The sequence below is a fragment of the Phyllobates terribilis genome, unplaced genomic scaffold (assembly GCF_046119375.1).
Source record: "Phyllobates terribilis strain yellow unplaced genomic scaffold, ASM4611937v1 Scaffold_4__5_contigs__length_816908805, whole genome shotgun sequence".
NCBI lineage: Eukaryota > Metazoa > Chordata > Amphibia > Anura > Dendrobatidae > Phyllobates > Phyllobates terribilis.
The window spans coordinates 687,226,604-687,241,777 of record NW_027362764.1 but is presented as its reverse complement, the minus strand read 5'-3'; the positions used below and the strand labels follow the sequence as shown (position 1 = coordinate 687,241,777).

The 15,174-nt window shown below is 47.2% G+C and overlaps 2 protein-coding genes across 3 annotated transcripts in view; one reads left to right on the top strand and one right to left on the bottom strand.

Moving 5' to 3' along the window:
* LOC141265884 (serine/threonine-protein kinase H1-like) overlaps window positions 1-15,174 on the top strand; it is a 203,602-nt gene that overhangs the window by 7,345 nt on the left and 181,083 nt on the right. The window contains exon 3 of one of the 2 annotated variants that reach the window (XM_073679548.1): window positions 12,461-12,576. In XM_073679548.1, the coding sequence (XP_073535649.1) occupies window positions 12,461-12,576 (116 nt within the window). Of the gene's footprint in view, window positions 1-12,457; window positions 12,577-15,174 lie in introns of those variants that run through there. The other variant, XM_073679546.1, reaches the window with a different exon arrangement.
* The window catches only part of WWP1 (WW domain containing E3 ubiquitin protein ligase 1), a 188,756-nt gene that overhangs the window by 120,463 nt on the left and 53,119 nt on the right, over window positions 1-15,174 (bottom strand). The gene's annotated exons all lie outside the window — the stretch shown is intronic.

Sequence of the window (15,174 nt, the reverse complement as noted above, 5' to 3'; positions counted from 1 at the left end):
TATTCACCATGAGCTCTGTATAACCCCACCCCACCACTGAATTGCAGCTTTCTGCCTATGTGTGGCGCCCCTGAGGGTTCAGTCGCCACAGAGGTACTGCATCTCACCCAGAAGTGTGGTATCCCACTCTCAGGTAAGGATAGAGTGCTGCCCGGGACCCTAACACCTGCATCCAACACATCCACTTCAGTAGGGCAGGGCGAGATTGCTCCTAAGGGAGAGCCCAGTCCCTGGTCCCTGGCTGCAGTGGAGGGGAACCAAGTGAGGGGGAACCATGTAGTGGGTGTGGGTGGAGGACGTAGATCAGGGGAGCACAGGAAAGGAAGCTGTATAAAAAGGGGAACCATCTGGGAAAGTGAGTCCAGTCAGAGAGTCCAGTCTGAGAGGAGGAGTGGAGGGAGCAGGGGCTCTGCACGAGCTCTGCTCCCGAGAGGGCCTAGTGAGAGGCCCAAGACTGAGAAGGAGAGAGTAGAAGGCTCCAGGAGGAACGAGGGGATCCTAGGGGTACGGGCAGTGCTGGAGGCCACCCGTACGCCCGAATCTACCTGGTGTGGAAGGATCAAGCCGCAGAGGGGACCGGCCCCTAAACTAGTGGAGAACTACAAGGCTCAGCTAGAAACCGGAGGCTGCTGTACTTGCAAGGTGCAGTGGCCACAGCCACAATTACATCGCCGAGAAGGTGGTCGTAGAGGGTCCAGGGGACTGCAGGTCGCCGACAAGACCCGAGGCTACCGGATTGGGACACTGATTGTGAGGCGCAGGGCAGGAGGGCGAGAGCCAGATCAGGAAGACAACTGAGAAAGGCACATAGAACGGGGTCCTGTCAGGCACTCTTGAATTACCTGAGGGATTGCTGAACCTCTGCCTGGTGAACGCAGCGCGACGTGGGAGGCTGTAACCTGTACAGTGCAACCTGAGGAACTTAACAACTGTGAGTAAACTCTGAAGACTGCACCCCACTGTCTCTGTGAATTACTGCTGCGCCATCACTCCCTGTACTACACTGCACTACAACGCCCAGCAACATCTACCACATCTCTACACTGCCCTGGAGTTAAGCTCTGCCTGTGGAGAGCTGAACCAACCCTGCTGCACCAACATCAGCTCCAGAGGTTCTGCACAGCAGCGGCGGCTCCATATAGCCGCATACCACAGGTGGCGTCACGAACTTTAAACATTAAATATAAAAACCTATAATTATTCCCCTTTTGAATGACCGCCCTGGGTCACAGACCGGGTCACCGCCACTGTGACATCTCCCCTAGCAACGACCGGCCCGGCACCGAGTACCCCACGGCCCAGGGGGCGCGTCATATGCACAGGGTACACTGAAAGCTGCCAATCGGTGGTGTGGCCAGGGTTATACAGAGCTCAGCATTCAGAGAACTGCTATATCTGCAGCAGATAAAACAGGGATTTAATCAAAAGTACAGGAAGCAGCTCAGTCAGTGACACATCACTGGCATCAGGGTCTTTGCCCCAATATCATGCTGCTCTCTGATGGAGTAGCAGAAATCTGGTGACAGATTCCGTTTAAGGGGTCCTCTGTTATTTTTTTAATTAACATCTAGTGATTCCTATATCCTATTCTAATTGTTCTTTGGAGAGTCATACAGACTCCATAGTGAATTATTATTAGCCATGTTGTTTGGTAAGCGGCAGAATGAATATATTGCATCAACTGCTTAGTAACAGATACCTTTGGGACTTTGGGGTGTTTTTGTATTTCTAATGCTGTGGTTTTAGGTGGGGAATCACAGCAAACTTTGATCTGACCACCAGGAGTGTACTAAAGGCAACCTGTCATCTGATTCATTCTTCCTAAACGGCAGGCAGCATAAATCAGATCGTGGCTGCACAATTGCATCCTGGTATATTTTCCAACAAAATGTTGCAGAGAGAATGCACCTTATTGATCCTACCGGAGCTGGAGATGAGACTAGTCTGGTGCTGCCCGCAGCCGGCTTCTCTTCTCTCTATTGCAAAGACCTGTCAACCACTCTCGCAGCGCTGGGAAGAGCCGGCTGTGGGCAACGCCGGACTAGTCTGGTCTCCAAATATGGTCTCTGGATGGATTTTTAAAATATATTATTCCTAAAATGCAGGGGGCAGGCTGCAATTATGCATCCAGACTCTGATTCATGCTGCTTGCGGTTTGGACAAGCTGAATAAGGCGACAGTTTACCTTTAACTTTTTAATTTCCATGCATGTCAAATATTGCCCCTGAACTGAGCTATATGACTAGGCGGTATGTATCTACAGCTACTTCAAAGTGCTTGTCCAGGATTATAAACAGAGCTGTTTTGCATCAGTAACAGTGCCACGTCTGTCTTCAGTTCATGTGCGGTATTGCAGTTTAGCTCCATTGTCTGATATTGCAAATAAGCTCTATTAAAGAGAACGGGGCTAAACTGCAATACTGCACTCAATCTGTGGACATGTATGGAGCTGTTTCTTGATTAGAAATAAATGCTTTTTAATCCTGTACAATTCTTTAACCCCCTTCATGACATCTGCCGTACATGTACGACGCTGCGGGAGGTGCTTTCCTGCAAACTGCCTTACATGTACGGCGTGACGATCGCATGGGCTAGTTCCGAGGACCGGCGCAATCAAAAGTGGGTCTCTATATGAGAGCTGACACCCCGCAGCAACACCCATGATCGTTTCTAGCGCCAATCACAAGAGTTTAAACCCTCTGATGCCGCTGGCAATAGTGACAGCGACATCGATCGGCATAACAGAGGGAGGGAGCTCCGATTGGCACAACACGATTGCTGATCTAATGCCCTGCAATGCAAAAGCATTGTTTTTACATAAATATGTGTATTTATTGCATTAATATATTAATCCAATAAATACATATATTTACATAGAAACAAAAATAAACATATAAAGTGCACGTATTTGATATCACCACGACCAGAATGACCCAACCTATAAAACTGCCCCACTAGTTAACCCCTTTAGTGAACACCATAAAAACAAAAACGTGGCAAAAAAACGATGCTTTTTCATCATACCGCTGATCAAAAAGTAGACTAAAACGAGATCGAAAAGTCAAATGTAAATAAAAATGGTATTACTGAAAATTTCATCTTGTCCTGCAAAAAACAAGTCACCATATAGCTCCATCAGCGGAAAAATAAAAAAAGCTGTAGCTCTCAGAACAAAGTGATGCAAAAACAATTCTTTTTTTCTATAAAATAGTTTTTATTATGTAAAAGCGCCAAAACAAAAAAAAAAATATATAAATGTGGTATCGCTATAATCGTACTGATCCGAAGAATAAAGGTATTTTATCACATTTACCACACAGTGAACAGCATAAATAAAAACCCCATAAAATAATTCCTGAATTGTTGGTTTTTGTTCATTCTGCCTCACAAAAATCGGAATAAAAAGAGATCAAAAAATGTCATGTGCCCGAAAATGGTACCAATAAAAACCGTTAACTCGTCCCACAAGAATCAAACCTTCACATGACTCTGTCGGCAGAAGTATACAAAAATGATAGCTCTTAAAATATGGTGATGCAAAATCTTTGTTTTGCAAAAAAAAAAGCTTCTTTTAGTGTGTGACAGCGACCAAACTTAAAAAAATGATAGAAATCTGGTATCACTGTAATTGCTCCGACCCGAAGAATAAAGTCATCTAATCACTTATACCGCATGAGGAACGGCATAAAAAATAAATAAAACTAATTCTTCACCTGCTGTTGATTTGTTCATTCTGTCTCCCAAAGATCGCAATCAAGCTCAGCTCACATTTATCCTGCTTTCTGTGCTGAGCGCTTACACCGGGGTTTCCGTGTAAATCTCTGAAATGCGTGATTCAGACGGAACCCCCGGCGGAAGATTCCCTATAATGAGACAGAAGGAGACACGTTGGACTCTGTCCGTCCTATGATCCAGTGGTATCCGTCTTTTTAAGTGTGCATAAAAGCGTGGTCCGCCACAGTTTTGTGCACCTCCAAAAAGAAGGATACCGGTGAACAGAGATCACACGGAGCCCAGAGTAACTCTGTTGCCTCATTGTAGTGAATGGATCCCTCGGGGTTTCATGTTAATCACATCATTCAGAGATTTACATGGAAACCCCAAAGTAAGTACACAGCGTAGAGCGCAGGATAAATGTGATCCAACATGTTATGTAAAATGTTCCCAATAAAAGCTTCAACTCAATCCACAAATTAAGCAAGTCCCCACTCAGGTCCGTCAAACGTCAACAGAAGTATAGGGGGCTTCCGTGTTACTGGTAGTACAAAGGCTCTGGAAAAGTGCTATGGCTCCTTGCCCCCAAAAGAAATCTAGTGAATTCTGTGCTCCAAAATCCCAATGCCCCCCTCCCTTCTGAGTACCACAGTGTGCCTAAACCGCAGTTAGCATCCACATTTGCATTTCTGTAACAATGAGAGCCCACTTAATTTACAGTGTCCATGTCTCCAGAAGTACAAGCTGGACACAATGTGTTACGGGTCCGGGTGGTGGAACCTCTGTGCTGGGATGCAAGGAGGGACCAGAGGGGCGTAACTAAGCACCTACTCGGACCGACCCTGGCCACACGGCGGCTTAGTCGACTCCATGACCGGGTAGGCAAGAAGGTGGGTACGGCTGGTAGCCAGACAGGTGATCCGGATAGACAAGCGGTTGGACACAGCAGGTAACCTGACAGGTGATCCGGGTAGGCAAGCCGGCGGGCACGGCAGGTAGACAGACTGGCGGACACAGCTGATAGACAGGCTGGTGGGCACGGCTGATAGACAGGCAGGCGGGCACGGCTGACAGACAGACTGGCGGGCACTGGAACCTGAGGGCTGTGGAGAGTGTTAGCACACAACAACCTTGCACAGGCACCTCCATTTTGAAGGAGGTGCTTTAAATAGGAGTGGTCCTCCGGCCATTGGCTGGGTACTCTTTAGGACGGCGCGTGGCCCCTTTAGGAGGGAGCGTGCTCACGTGCCCTAAGCACAGTGCCCAGGAAGCTGCACGCGGTGTGCGCAACAGCAGCAGGGGAGCTGGAGGAAGCCGGACCAGGATCGCAGTGGTGAGGGGAGCGGCGTCTCTGCCCAGCAGGAGGCAGAGATGACGGCGCTACAGTACCCCCCCCCTTTACGCCCCCTCTTCTTTAGGCCCGCAAGAAATTTTTCTAGAAGACTAGGAACATGAATGTTCTCCCTGGGCTCCCAAGATCTCTCCTCAGGACCAAACCCCTTCCAATTCACAAGAAAGAAAGTCTTTCATCTTACCCTCTTGATGGCCAAAATGTTTTCTAGCTCAAAGACGTCCTCAGAGGAGACTGGAGCTGGAATTGTACCTGGATCATCAAAGAAAGAATTAAGGACAACCGGTTTGAGGAGAGACACGTGAAAGGAGTTGGGGATCTGTGAGGAGGCCGGGAGTTTCAGCTTTTAAGCCACTGGATTTATTTGGTTCAGAATCTCGAACAGACCGATGAACCGCGGACCCAACTTGTAAGATGGTATCTTGAGGCGGACATATTTGGAGGAAAGCCAGACCTTGTCTCCCGGACGGAATTGAAGCGGATCCAGACGTCTCTTATCAGCATGCTTCTTCATCCACTCGGAGGATTGAAGGAGAGCAGATCTAGTGTCTTCCCAAATCGCAGAAAATTCACAGACGAGAGACTCCGCGGCAGGGTTGTCCACTGAAGAGGAGATGGAAAACGGAATCCGGGGGTGTCTACCATAGACCACAAAAACGGAGACTTAGCAGAAGACTCACTCACATGGTTGTTATAGGAAAACTCGGCCCAGGGCAGGAGCTCAACCCAATCGCTATGGTGAACATTGACAAAGTGCCGAAGAAAACTGGTAAGGATCTGATTGATACGTTCCACTTGACCATTGGACTGAGGATGATAGGCCGAAGAAAAATCCAAAGAGACATCTAGCAGCTTGCACGTGGCTCTCCAAAAGTGGAAAGTGAACTGAACTCCTCGGTCCAAGACAATGTGGAGGGGTAAGCCGTGGAGACGGAAGATGTGACGGATGAAGTCCTTAGCCAGCACAGATGCAGACGGAAGACCAGGCGGAGGGATGAAGTGAGCCATCTTGGAGAAGCCGTCGGCGACCACCCAAATGACAGTACAACCGGCCGATACAGGAAGATCCGTGATGAAATCCATTGCAATATGTTGCCACGGAGCGGAAGGCACGGGAAGAGATAGGAGGCGACCGGCTGGAAGGTGCCTAGATATCTTGTTACGGGCACAAGAGGAACAAGCCGCAACAAAATCCGCAACATCCTTGCGCAGGGTGGGCCACCGATAGTGCCGAACAATGAGCAGAAGTGTCTTCTTCTGGCTGGCATGGCCAGCCAGTTTGGACGAATGACCCCAGAGTAAGACCTTCTTCCGATCCTGAGCCTCTACAAAGGTCTTACCAGGAGGTAGATGAGACAGGTCAAATGGAGCAACAGTCATAATTCTGGAGGGATCAATGATGTGTAGAGGTTCCTCCTCCAGGTCGGAAGACAGAAAAGAGCGGGATAGAGCGTCGGCTTTAATGTTCTTGTCTGCCGGGCGATAATGGAGATTGAAGCAGAATCGAGCAAAGAGCAAAGACCATCTGGCCTGACGCGGGTTTAGTCTTTGGGCGGTCTGCAAATAAGCAAGGTTTTTATGGTTAATGTAGATGATCACCGGTTGCACAGCCCCCTCAAGCAAGTAGCACCACTCCTCCAGCGCTAATTTGATGGCCAGCAGTTCTCGATCTCCTATGGAGTAATTGCGCTCGGATGAAGAGAAGAGTTTGGAAAAGAAGACGCAGGTTACCATTCGTCCGGACGAAGATTTCTGGGTAAGCACCGCTCCGGCTCCAGAGGAAGAGGCATCAACCTCCAGGAAGAACTGTTTATTGCAATCCGGACGGTGTAGCACAGGAGCGGAGGAGAAGGCTTTAAGAGAGATAAAGGCATTCTCTGCCTCGGAAGACCACTCCTTGGGATTTGCTCCCTTACGGGTAAGAGCAGAGATGGGAGCTGTCCGGGAGGAGAAATGAGAAATTAAGAGGCAGTAATAGTTAGCGAATCCCAGAAACCGCTGAATAGCCTTCAACCCCTCGGAGTCACTTCAAGACGGCAGACACCTTCTCAGGATCCAGCCGCAGTCTTGTCTCAGAGATGATATACCCCAGAAATGGCAGAGAGGTCTGCTCAAAGAGGCATTTCTCGAACTTAGCATACAGGCGATTTTTCCGGAGCCTCAGCAGGACCTGACGAACATCCCTCCGGTGAGAGGGCAGATCAGGGGAGAATACCAAGATATCGTCCAGGTACACCCCCATGCAGGAATACAGGGGATCTCGAAAGATATCGTTTACTAACTGCTGGAAGACGGCTGGAGCATTACAGAGACTGAAGGGCATCACGCGTTACTCGTAGTGACCATCCCGAGTGTTGTCGTCTTCCACTCGTCTCCTTGGCGAATCTGAACCAGATTGTACGCCCCACGCAGGTCGAGCTTAGTGAAAATCCTTGCGCCTTTTAGGCGATCAAACAGCTCCGAGATGAGAGGCAGGGGATACTTATTCTTGATGGTAATCTGGTTTAGGCCCCTATAGTCGATACAATGGCGAAGAGAGCCGTCTTTCTTTTTGACAAAGAAGAATCCTGCTCCAGCTGAAGAGGTGGATTTCTGGATAAATCCCCTAGCAAGATTTTCTTCAATGTATTCAGACATGGCACGGGTCTCGGCCAGCGACAAGAGGTAGATTTGCCCACAAGGAGGTGAAGCACCAGGCATTAGGTCGATGGGGCAATCATACGGCCTATGAGGTGGTAGTGTCTCTGCCTCCTTTTTATCGAAGACTTCCGCGTAGGACCAGTAGGGTGCTGACAGGCCAGGTAGGTTAGCCAGAGTAGACGGGGGTCGTGCAGGATGAACCGGAACCAGACAGGTCTTATGGTATTCCTGACCCCAACGGAGCACCTCACCCGAGCTCCAATTCAGGACGGGATCATGTCTCTGTAACCAAGGCAGGCCAAGCAAGAGGGGATGAGAGAGACCGGACAGTACATAAAAGGAGATCTTTTCCGAGTGCAGCATTCCCACCTGAAGAGTTACCAGCTCAGTGACCAACAAGATGGTTTCAGGGAGAAGCTTTCCATCCACAGAGGAAACCGTTAAAGGATCCGCCAGATGTATGGTAGGAATCTGAAAATGCTCCACAATGGCCTGTTGGATGAGATTCCCAGCGGCTTCGGAATCCAGATGGGCAGTCTCGAAGAAGCGGGTCTCACCACTGGTAACGGAAACGGACAGAGTCAAGGGTGGAGAGGAAGAACTCTTGCCTAGGGCGATCTCTCCGTGCGGTCCTAGACACTGGAGTTTCCCAGTCTCACCGGGCAAGAGCAGATCTGATGCTGTATATTACCACAATAGAAGCAACTCCCCTCAGCACGACGGCTCACCTGCCGAGACTTGACCATCTTTACTTGGTCAATTTGCATAAGCTCTGGAGAAGACACCCGGGGGTGTGCAGGTTGCGAGACTGGACTTTGGAAGACGGGAGCAAGGTGCAGGGGTTTCCTCTCACGGGTCATCTCCTTAGCGCGTTCCAGAAAACGGATGTCAATCCGGGTAGCTAATGACACCAGGTCATCCAGAGAGGAAGGTATGTCACGACCGGCTAGCTCATCCTTGATCCGTCCGGAAAGGCCCTCCCAAAAAGTGGACACCAGGGCCTCATTGTTGCAGGCAAGTTCAGATGCGAGGGTTCGGAAACGCATGGCATACTGGCCCACAGAGAGACTCCCTTGTCAGAGAAGTGAGGAGGCAGTAGAGGATTTTCGTCCAGGCTCATCGAATACCTTCCGGAAAGCTGCGAGGAAAGCCTGGAGATCGGACACCAGAAGATCCCCTCTCTCCCACAGAGGGTTACACCACGCCAACACCTCTCCGGTGAGGTGAGACATGATGAATGCCACCTTGGCCCGGTCGGAGGTGAACTGGTGTGCCAGGAGCTCAAAGTGCAATGTGCACTGATTTCTGAAGCTCCTACATAGGGCCGAGTCTCCACGATAACGTGGAGGAGCAGATAGCCGGGGTCCAAAGCCGCATGCCACAGCGCCATTGGGTTGAGGTGCCTCTGGAGCGGGTGTCGTTCGGTTAGAGATGGACACAGTCGGGGTGGATAGCACGTCCAGGCGGGAGTTGACTGTCCGCAGGTAGGACAGGATAGTATCCTGTTGGGGACTCTGGCGAGAGACCTCTTGGTACAGGTCTGAGAGCAAAGGAGCCTGGGAGCCACCGGATTCCATGGCCTGTGCAAACTGTTAGGGGTCCGGGTGGTGGAACCTCTGTGCTGGGATGCAAGGAGGGACCAGAGGGGCATAACTAAGTGCCTACTCGGACCAACCCTGGCCACATGGCTGCTTAGTCGACTCCGTGAAGCAAGGAGGGACCGGGCAGGGGAACCAGGTGCCACTCTGGGACCGACCTTGTGTAAGAGCAGGCGACTCCCACGGGTCAAATGGCTGAGGCTGACAGGTACAGTGGCAGGTAGCTTCACGGGTGATCTGGGTAGGCAAGCAGGCGGGTACGGCTGGTAGCCAGACCTGTCACAGGTGTGTCAGAAGTGACAGACAGTCGCCCTGCAGTGGGTTGCAGGAGAGCTCTACGTTTGGCATTACAGACATCTTCTTAGAGGCTGTCTCTAGGACCCAGCGGCTACCTTCCTCTGGCTAATTAACTTCCTGGCCTGGGTATATAAATACCTGCTGTGTTCCAGAGGGAGGTGCCGGTGATATTCATTACTCCTTGTGAAGGCTTTAGCAAGAGCAGTGCATCTTCCTCTCTGGAGCTCGAGGACCTGTGTGCATTTGTCTGGAGTCATCTAAAGCTAAGAAATTTCCCCTTGTTTGTCCTCCCTTGTTGTCTTTAGTGTTCAGTGGGGATCGACTAGTGCTCATCTCCTCCCTTACCTAGTCTTAGCCATACGCCAGGGAAACACAGGGTGAGGTATGTGTGCGCAATTGGTGAAGAGACAGTATAGGGTTGTTAGGGGAGACAGGGTGACACCAGACCAGCCTAGGAAGTCTCCACTCCCCCCTTACCCTAGAGTCTAGGCTCCCTTTCCCTCTTCCCTTTGTGTCTTTTCCACACCTTGCGTGACAATACCACAGCTCCTGGGCAGGGGAGGAAGCCAAAGACAATGCAGACATTACAGCAGGGGATTGTAGAGGATTCATTTTGTGAGGTAAAACATTTCACTGCCTGTTTTTAAAGAGGTTGTCCAGTTCTATTGATAATGCCCCAATGTATTTTTATGGTGAAAAGAAGTGTCTTTGTAAATACCTTGTGCTGCTGTTTCTGCCTGTGAGCAGCGCTATAGCTGACCGCTCACAGGCATCACGTGACCCCCCGCTGATGTCACGTCCAATGAGGTGTGACATCAGTGACGTGGTCCCCGCGGTGGATACTGGGCTGTGGTCGGGGTTACTCCGCGCGTCACACCCAGCATCCACCACGCGCTTTCCCGATGAATGAGGAGAGGGAGAGCGCGCAGTGGATGCTGGGTGTGACACGCGGGGTAACCCTGCCCACAGCCCAGCATCCACCGTGGAACGCAGTAGTGAGTCACCCCCGGCTGCAGCCGGAACTTGACGTGACATCAGCAGATGTCAGAGCCGGCTTCAGCGGGTGGGGTGGGGTCACGTGATGCCTGTGAGCGGCCAGCGATAGCGTCACTCACAGCCAGTAACTGCAACGCAAGGTATTTGAAAATAAACTTCTTTTCACCATAAAAATACATTGTGGCATTATCAATAGTACTGGACAACCCTTCAAACAATATTTTACCTTACAAAATGAATCCTCTGTGGTCCCCTGCTGTAATATCTGTATACTCTCCCCTGCCCAGGAGCTGTGATATGATCAGATCATGTTCCGTACACAGTCAGACACATCCATGGATTAAAATGAACTTTTGTTCGTGGGAAAACACCTTTAAGGACTTACGAAAAATGGGGAAAAAAATCCAAGTGTGTTGAAATGATGAAAAAAAAATTCCTCCATTGTTTTTGGGTTTCATCTTTACAGTGTTCATTGTGTGGTAGAAATTACCTAAAAATATGATTCCCATGGTCAGTATGATACCAAACATGATTTTTTTTACTGCTTTAGTGGCTTGGTAACATTTTGAACTTTGTAAAAAAAAAAAAATTAGTTTGTGTCACCATTTTCCAACATCCTTAACTTTTTTATTTTTACCCTAATGGGGCTGAGTTAGGGCTTATTTCTTGTGCACAGAACTGTAGATTTGAATACCATATTGGAGAACATAAGACATTTAATCAATTTTTATTGCATTTTTTTGTGGAAGGTACAGCTACAAAAAATGACAATTTTGGCATTTTTATTTTCTCTATAACATTCAACGTATGGGATAGAGAATTTTATGTGAACGTTTACGTTTACCGAATATGCTCATTTTTAAACATTTCTTTATTTTTAACAGGAGAAATGGGGGATGATTTGAATTTTTGGGGTATATATATATATATATATATATATATATATATACATACAGCTCTGGCGAAAATTAAGAGACCACTGCAAAATTTTCAGTTTCTCTGATTTTTTTCTTTATAGGTATATTTTTGAGTAAAATGTACATTGTTGTTTTAGTCTATAAACTACTGACAATATATATATATATATATATATATATATATATATTTTTTTTTTTTTCATTCTCACTTTTCACTTTTTTTAGTTTTTTAACCTGTGATTATTTGACTGCCTGTACTATACACTATATATTTCAAGGGGGCCCATGGACCTTTGAGACAGAAGCCTGGGCAGAATCTCACAGCTTAGATGTCGCTGTCAGTTATTAAAGGCGTATTCTCAAGTTTAGAAGTTATCCCCTCTCCAAAAGATAGGGGATAACTTTCCAATCACTGGGGATCCGACTGCTGTGGCCTCCACTGATCCCGAGAACTGTGGCTCTGAAGAGCTTTGGCTGAATAGAGCGGAGGTCAATCATCACTATCGCTCCATTCATTCTTAATGGGAACTATGGAGATCGCGAGCTCAGCGCTACACTGATCTTCGGCACTCCTATTACAAAGAATGGAGAAGCAGTGTGTATGATAGACCTCCGTTCCATTCAGCCAGCGTTCAGCAGAGCCATGGTTCTTGGGATAAGTGGGGACGGTGATGACAGTGGGGATCAGTCGGACCCTCAGTGATTGGAAATCTATCCCCTATTCCGTGGACAGGGGATAACTTTCAAATTTCAGAACTCCCCTTTAAGTGATTTACAGCTGCCCGCTCCAATCGCTGCTGTGGAATGGAAAGGTTGGTTGCGTAAAAAGCTGGCATTCGCCCAATGTCAAGCGGGCTCTTCTCTTGAGCCTGCTCCACAAAATCATACACAGTCCATGACAGATATATCCATTTTGACATATTATTGGCTTTCTGTCACCCTCGTAGTGTTTGAATGAAGCAACAGTGTGCACGATGGACCGACATTGCATTCAATCTCTTCGTCCTCGTCTTGCAAGTGAGGAGGGACAACAGAATCCTACTGATCAGGGGGAGTCTCAGAGGTACAGTACAGTTATTATTTTCTCTTACGAATTTAGGAAATAAAAGCTGTGCTCTGATTGGTTGTTATGAGTAACAGGGTCATTTTTCCTGCAAGATTAATTTTGATAAGGGGATTTTCAAAAGTTACAGAAAAGAAATATTGATTGTGTCACCCAATCAGGTCTTTGCTTCTATTTGTAAAAGTGCCTCTGAAAAATGAGATGTGGAATCTGATTTTCGCTATGGGTAACTAGTTGATTTATTTTTTAAATTAAAGTCATCTAAACACACTAATAGCAACAGGATGGACCAGAAGTCTAATTTGTATGGGTTCTGCCCAATTCAGATGCTGTCAGGGAAGATAAGGGCTGAGCAATTTGTCTTTTACCACCTGTCCCTTATTATTCATGAGATGAGCCACTGCCAGAGTCATTTGGCAGCAGCTTTTTCTGCTCTTTCTTTGAAAACAAATAAATCCACATTCCTTTGATTGAGGGAGTCGAGAGAGATAGCTGTCAGCCTAACGATGGTTTTTATGTGTTTGGAGGCCCTCATTTATGATACATGATCATCACGGAATTCAATGTACACACTGCGCTTTTAGGCTTTCTATAAAAATGTGCATAGGGTCCGTGGTGGACCCAGACGGAAGAGGGCCCTCATTGTGTCTGTGACAATGTCTGCTTGCCGATTTGCAGGTGAAAGTGGGCCCCTTTAACTCTTGGGCCCCTGTGCAGCTACACAAGTTGCACCAATGATATGTCTGCAACTGCATAGGGTCCATGTTTAATACCTACACAAGGTTCTACATGGTGACTATAATGGTTGCAACTGTGGCAAAGATATATTTGAATACTCCATTTTTATAAAAAAAATATAGTACAAGCTATAAAATAATGCAAGGTGGGAAAATACTAACAACAAAGGGCATTTCAAGGATACAGTTTTTTAAGGACATTGATTTCCTGGAAATCAAGGACACTTGGCAGCTTGACCACTGTGGGATGAATGATACCATGGGATCAAATTAGAAACTTGTGGCCGAGCCCAAATATCTCCCTCCACAGCATATGAAGAGTAACCCAGGTGGTGTGTTCTTTCTGCATCTGACATTATCCCATTTGTCACAGCGGCTTCTGTTACATGGCCACATTATAGCATTTGTATAGGTAGCACACAGCTTCCTGGCTTTATTATTATACGGCAAGTCTAATAAATGATAGCGAGAGCTATCGTTGCATCACGACTTGGCTTTACCTGTTTATTGACTTATAAAAAAAATCTCATAAATTGAGATAACAGGCATATACATGTTTAAAGAGAGAATAATAAAACTCGAGAAGTCGGGAGTAAGATGTTCCTGATTCCTCCCTGTGCTGTAATTCAACAACGTTGGAAATACAAAGCAGAACATCATGAGAATAGAAGAACTATTGGCATTATATGGCTGTCACCAGGGCTGGGATACAATTTACATCATCTGATGCATTTCAGTCTGTTTTTTTAGGACTTGTTCCTACATATGTTACACGCACGCCGCTAGGTTCAGATAGGGGCGAGACAGGTTACATGAATTCGTTGGAATCCTGGGGGAACAGTTACACAGGGCGACCATAGGCTGCAGCTTCTCTCAGGCACACGATAGATTCAGTTGCTGACCAGACACATCTGACAAGAGTCTTCATAAACAGTTAAACAATGGAGTTTAATCAAGTAAGGCCAGTACCATTTAACTCTTTGAAGCAGCAGGCTTCACCACAGTACAGTCTATTAAAGCAAGTAATGTCAGTCTCCTCAGTAGCATAATATTAGCACAGATTAGATCTCTTTGCAGCACACTTCTATTCATACACAACCACAAGATTTTCCTTCACAAGGACACAATAGTGCACAGCATTCTTTATCCTGCAGGGAGATGAAGGGGGGAGGGTTTGATGAGGGAGATTATCCATGTGACATTATTCCTTCCAGTCCTTATTTTTCTGCACTGTTAGCTCAGGGAGTCTATCTGACCCATGTTTAGCTTCCTCCTGACCTGAATTCTGTTCCTTTGCCTTCTGTGAGATACAGATCACACACCACCTTTCTCTTAGGCTCCAGCCAGACTAATAAACAAGTTCCCCACAATCCCCCTGGGGCTCTGCTAAACACTCCCTGTCTCCTGTGACTCTAGTTGCTGGATGCTTCTAAAGCACAACACTTCCTGTCTCTTATGTCTGTGTTAACTCTTATAGTTGCTGGATGATTTTGAAGCAACAGCACTACTTCTGCATGTCACACATAGGGTAAATGTTGAGTTGCGAATGTTCACAACGCATTCACTTACAGAAGATCCAAGGCATATTTCAGGCAAAATTAAAATTTATCTGTTCGTGTGTATTTTCCGAGAAAAATCAGTTCACATCGAATATATTCTCCATGAATTGAATGTCCCTTATTATCATTGATAAACGAAAGATGAAAAAAGTTAAAAAATACTTAAAATCACCTTACCGCTCACCTCTCCAGCCCATCCGCTCCTCACCATCACCCATCTGGTCCTTGTCGCATCTTCTTATCACCTCTCTTCTAAGCTGCTGAATCCTTGGGCTTTTTCACGCTAGGTTAGGACTTCTGGC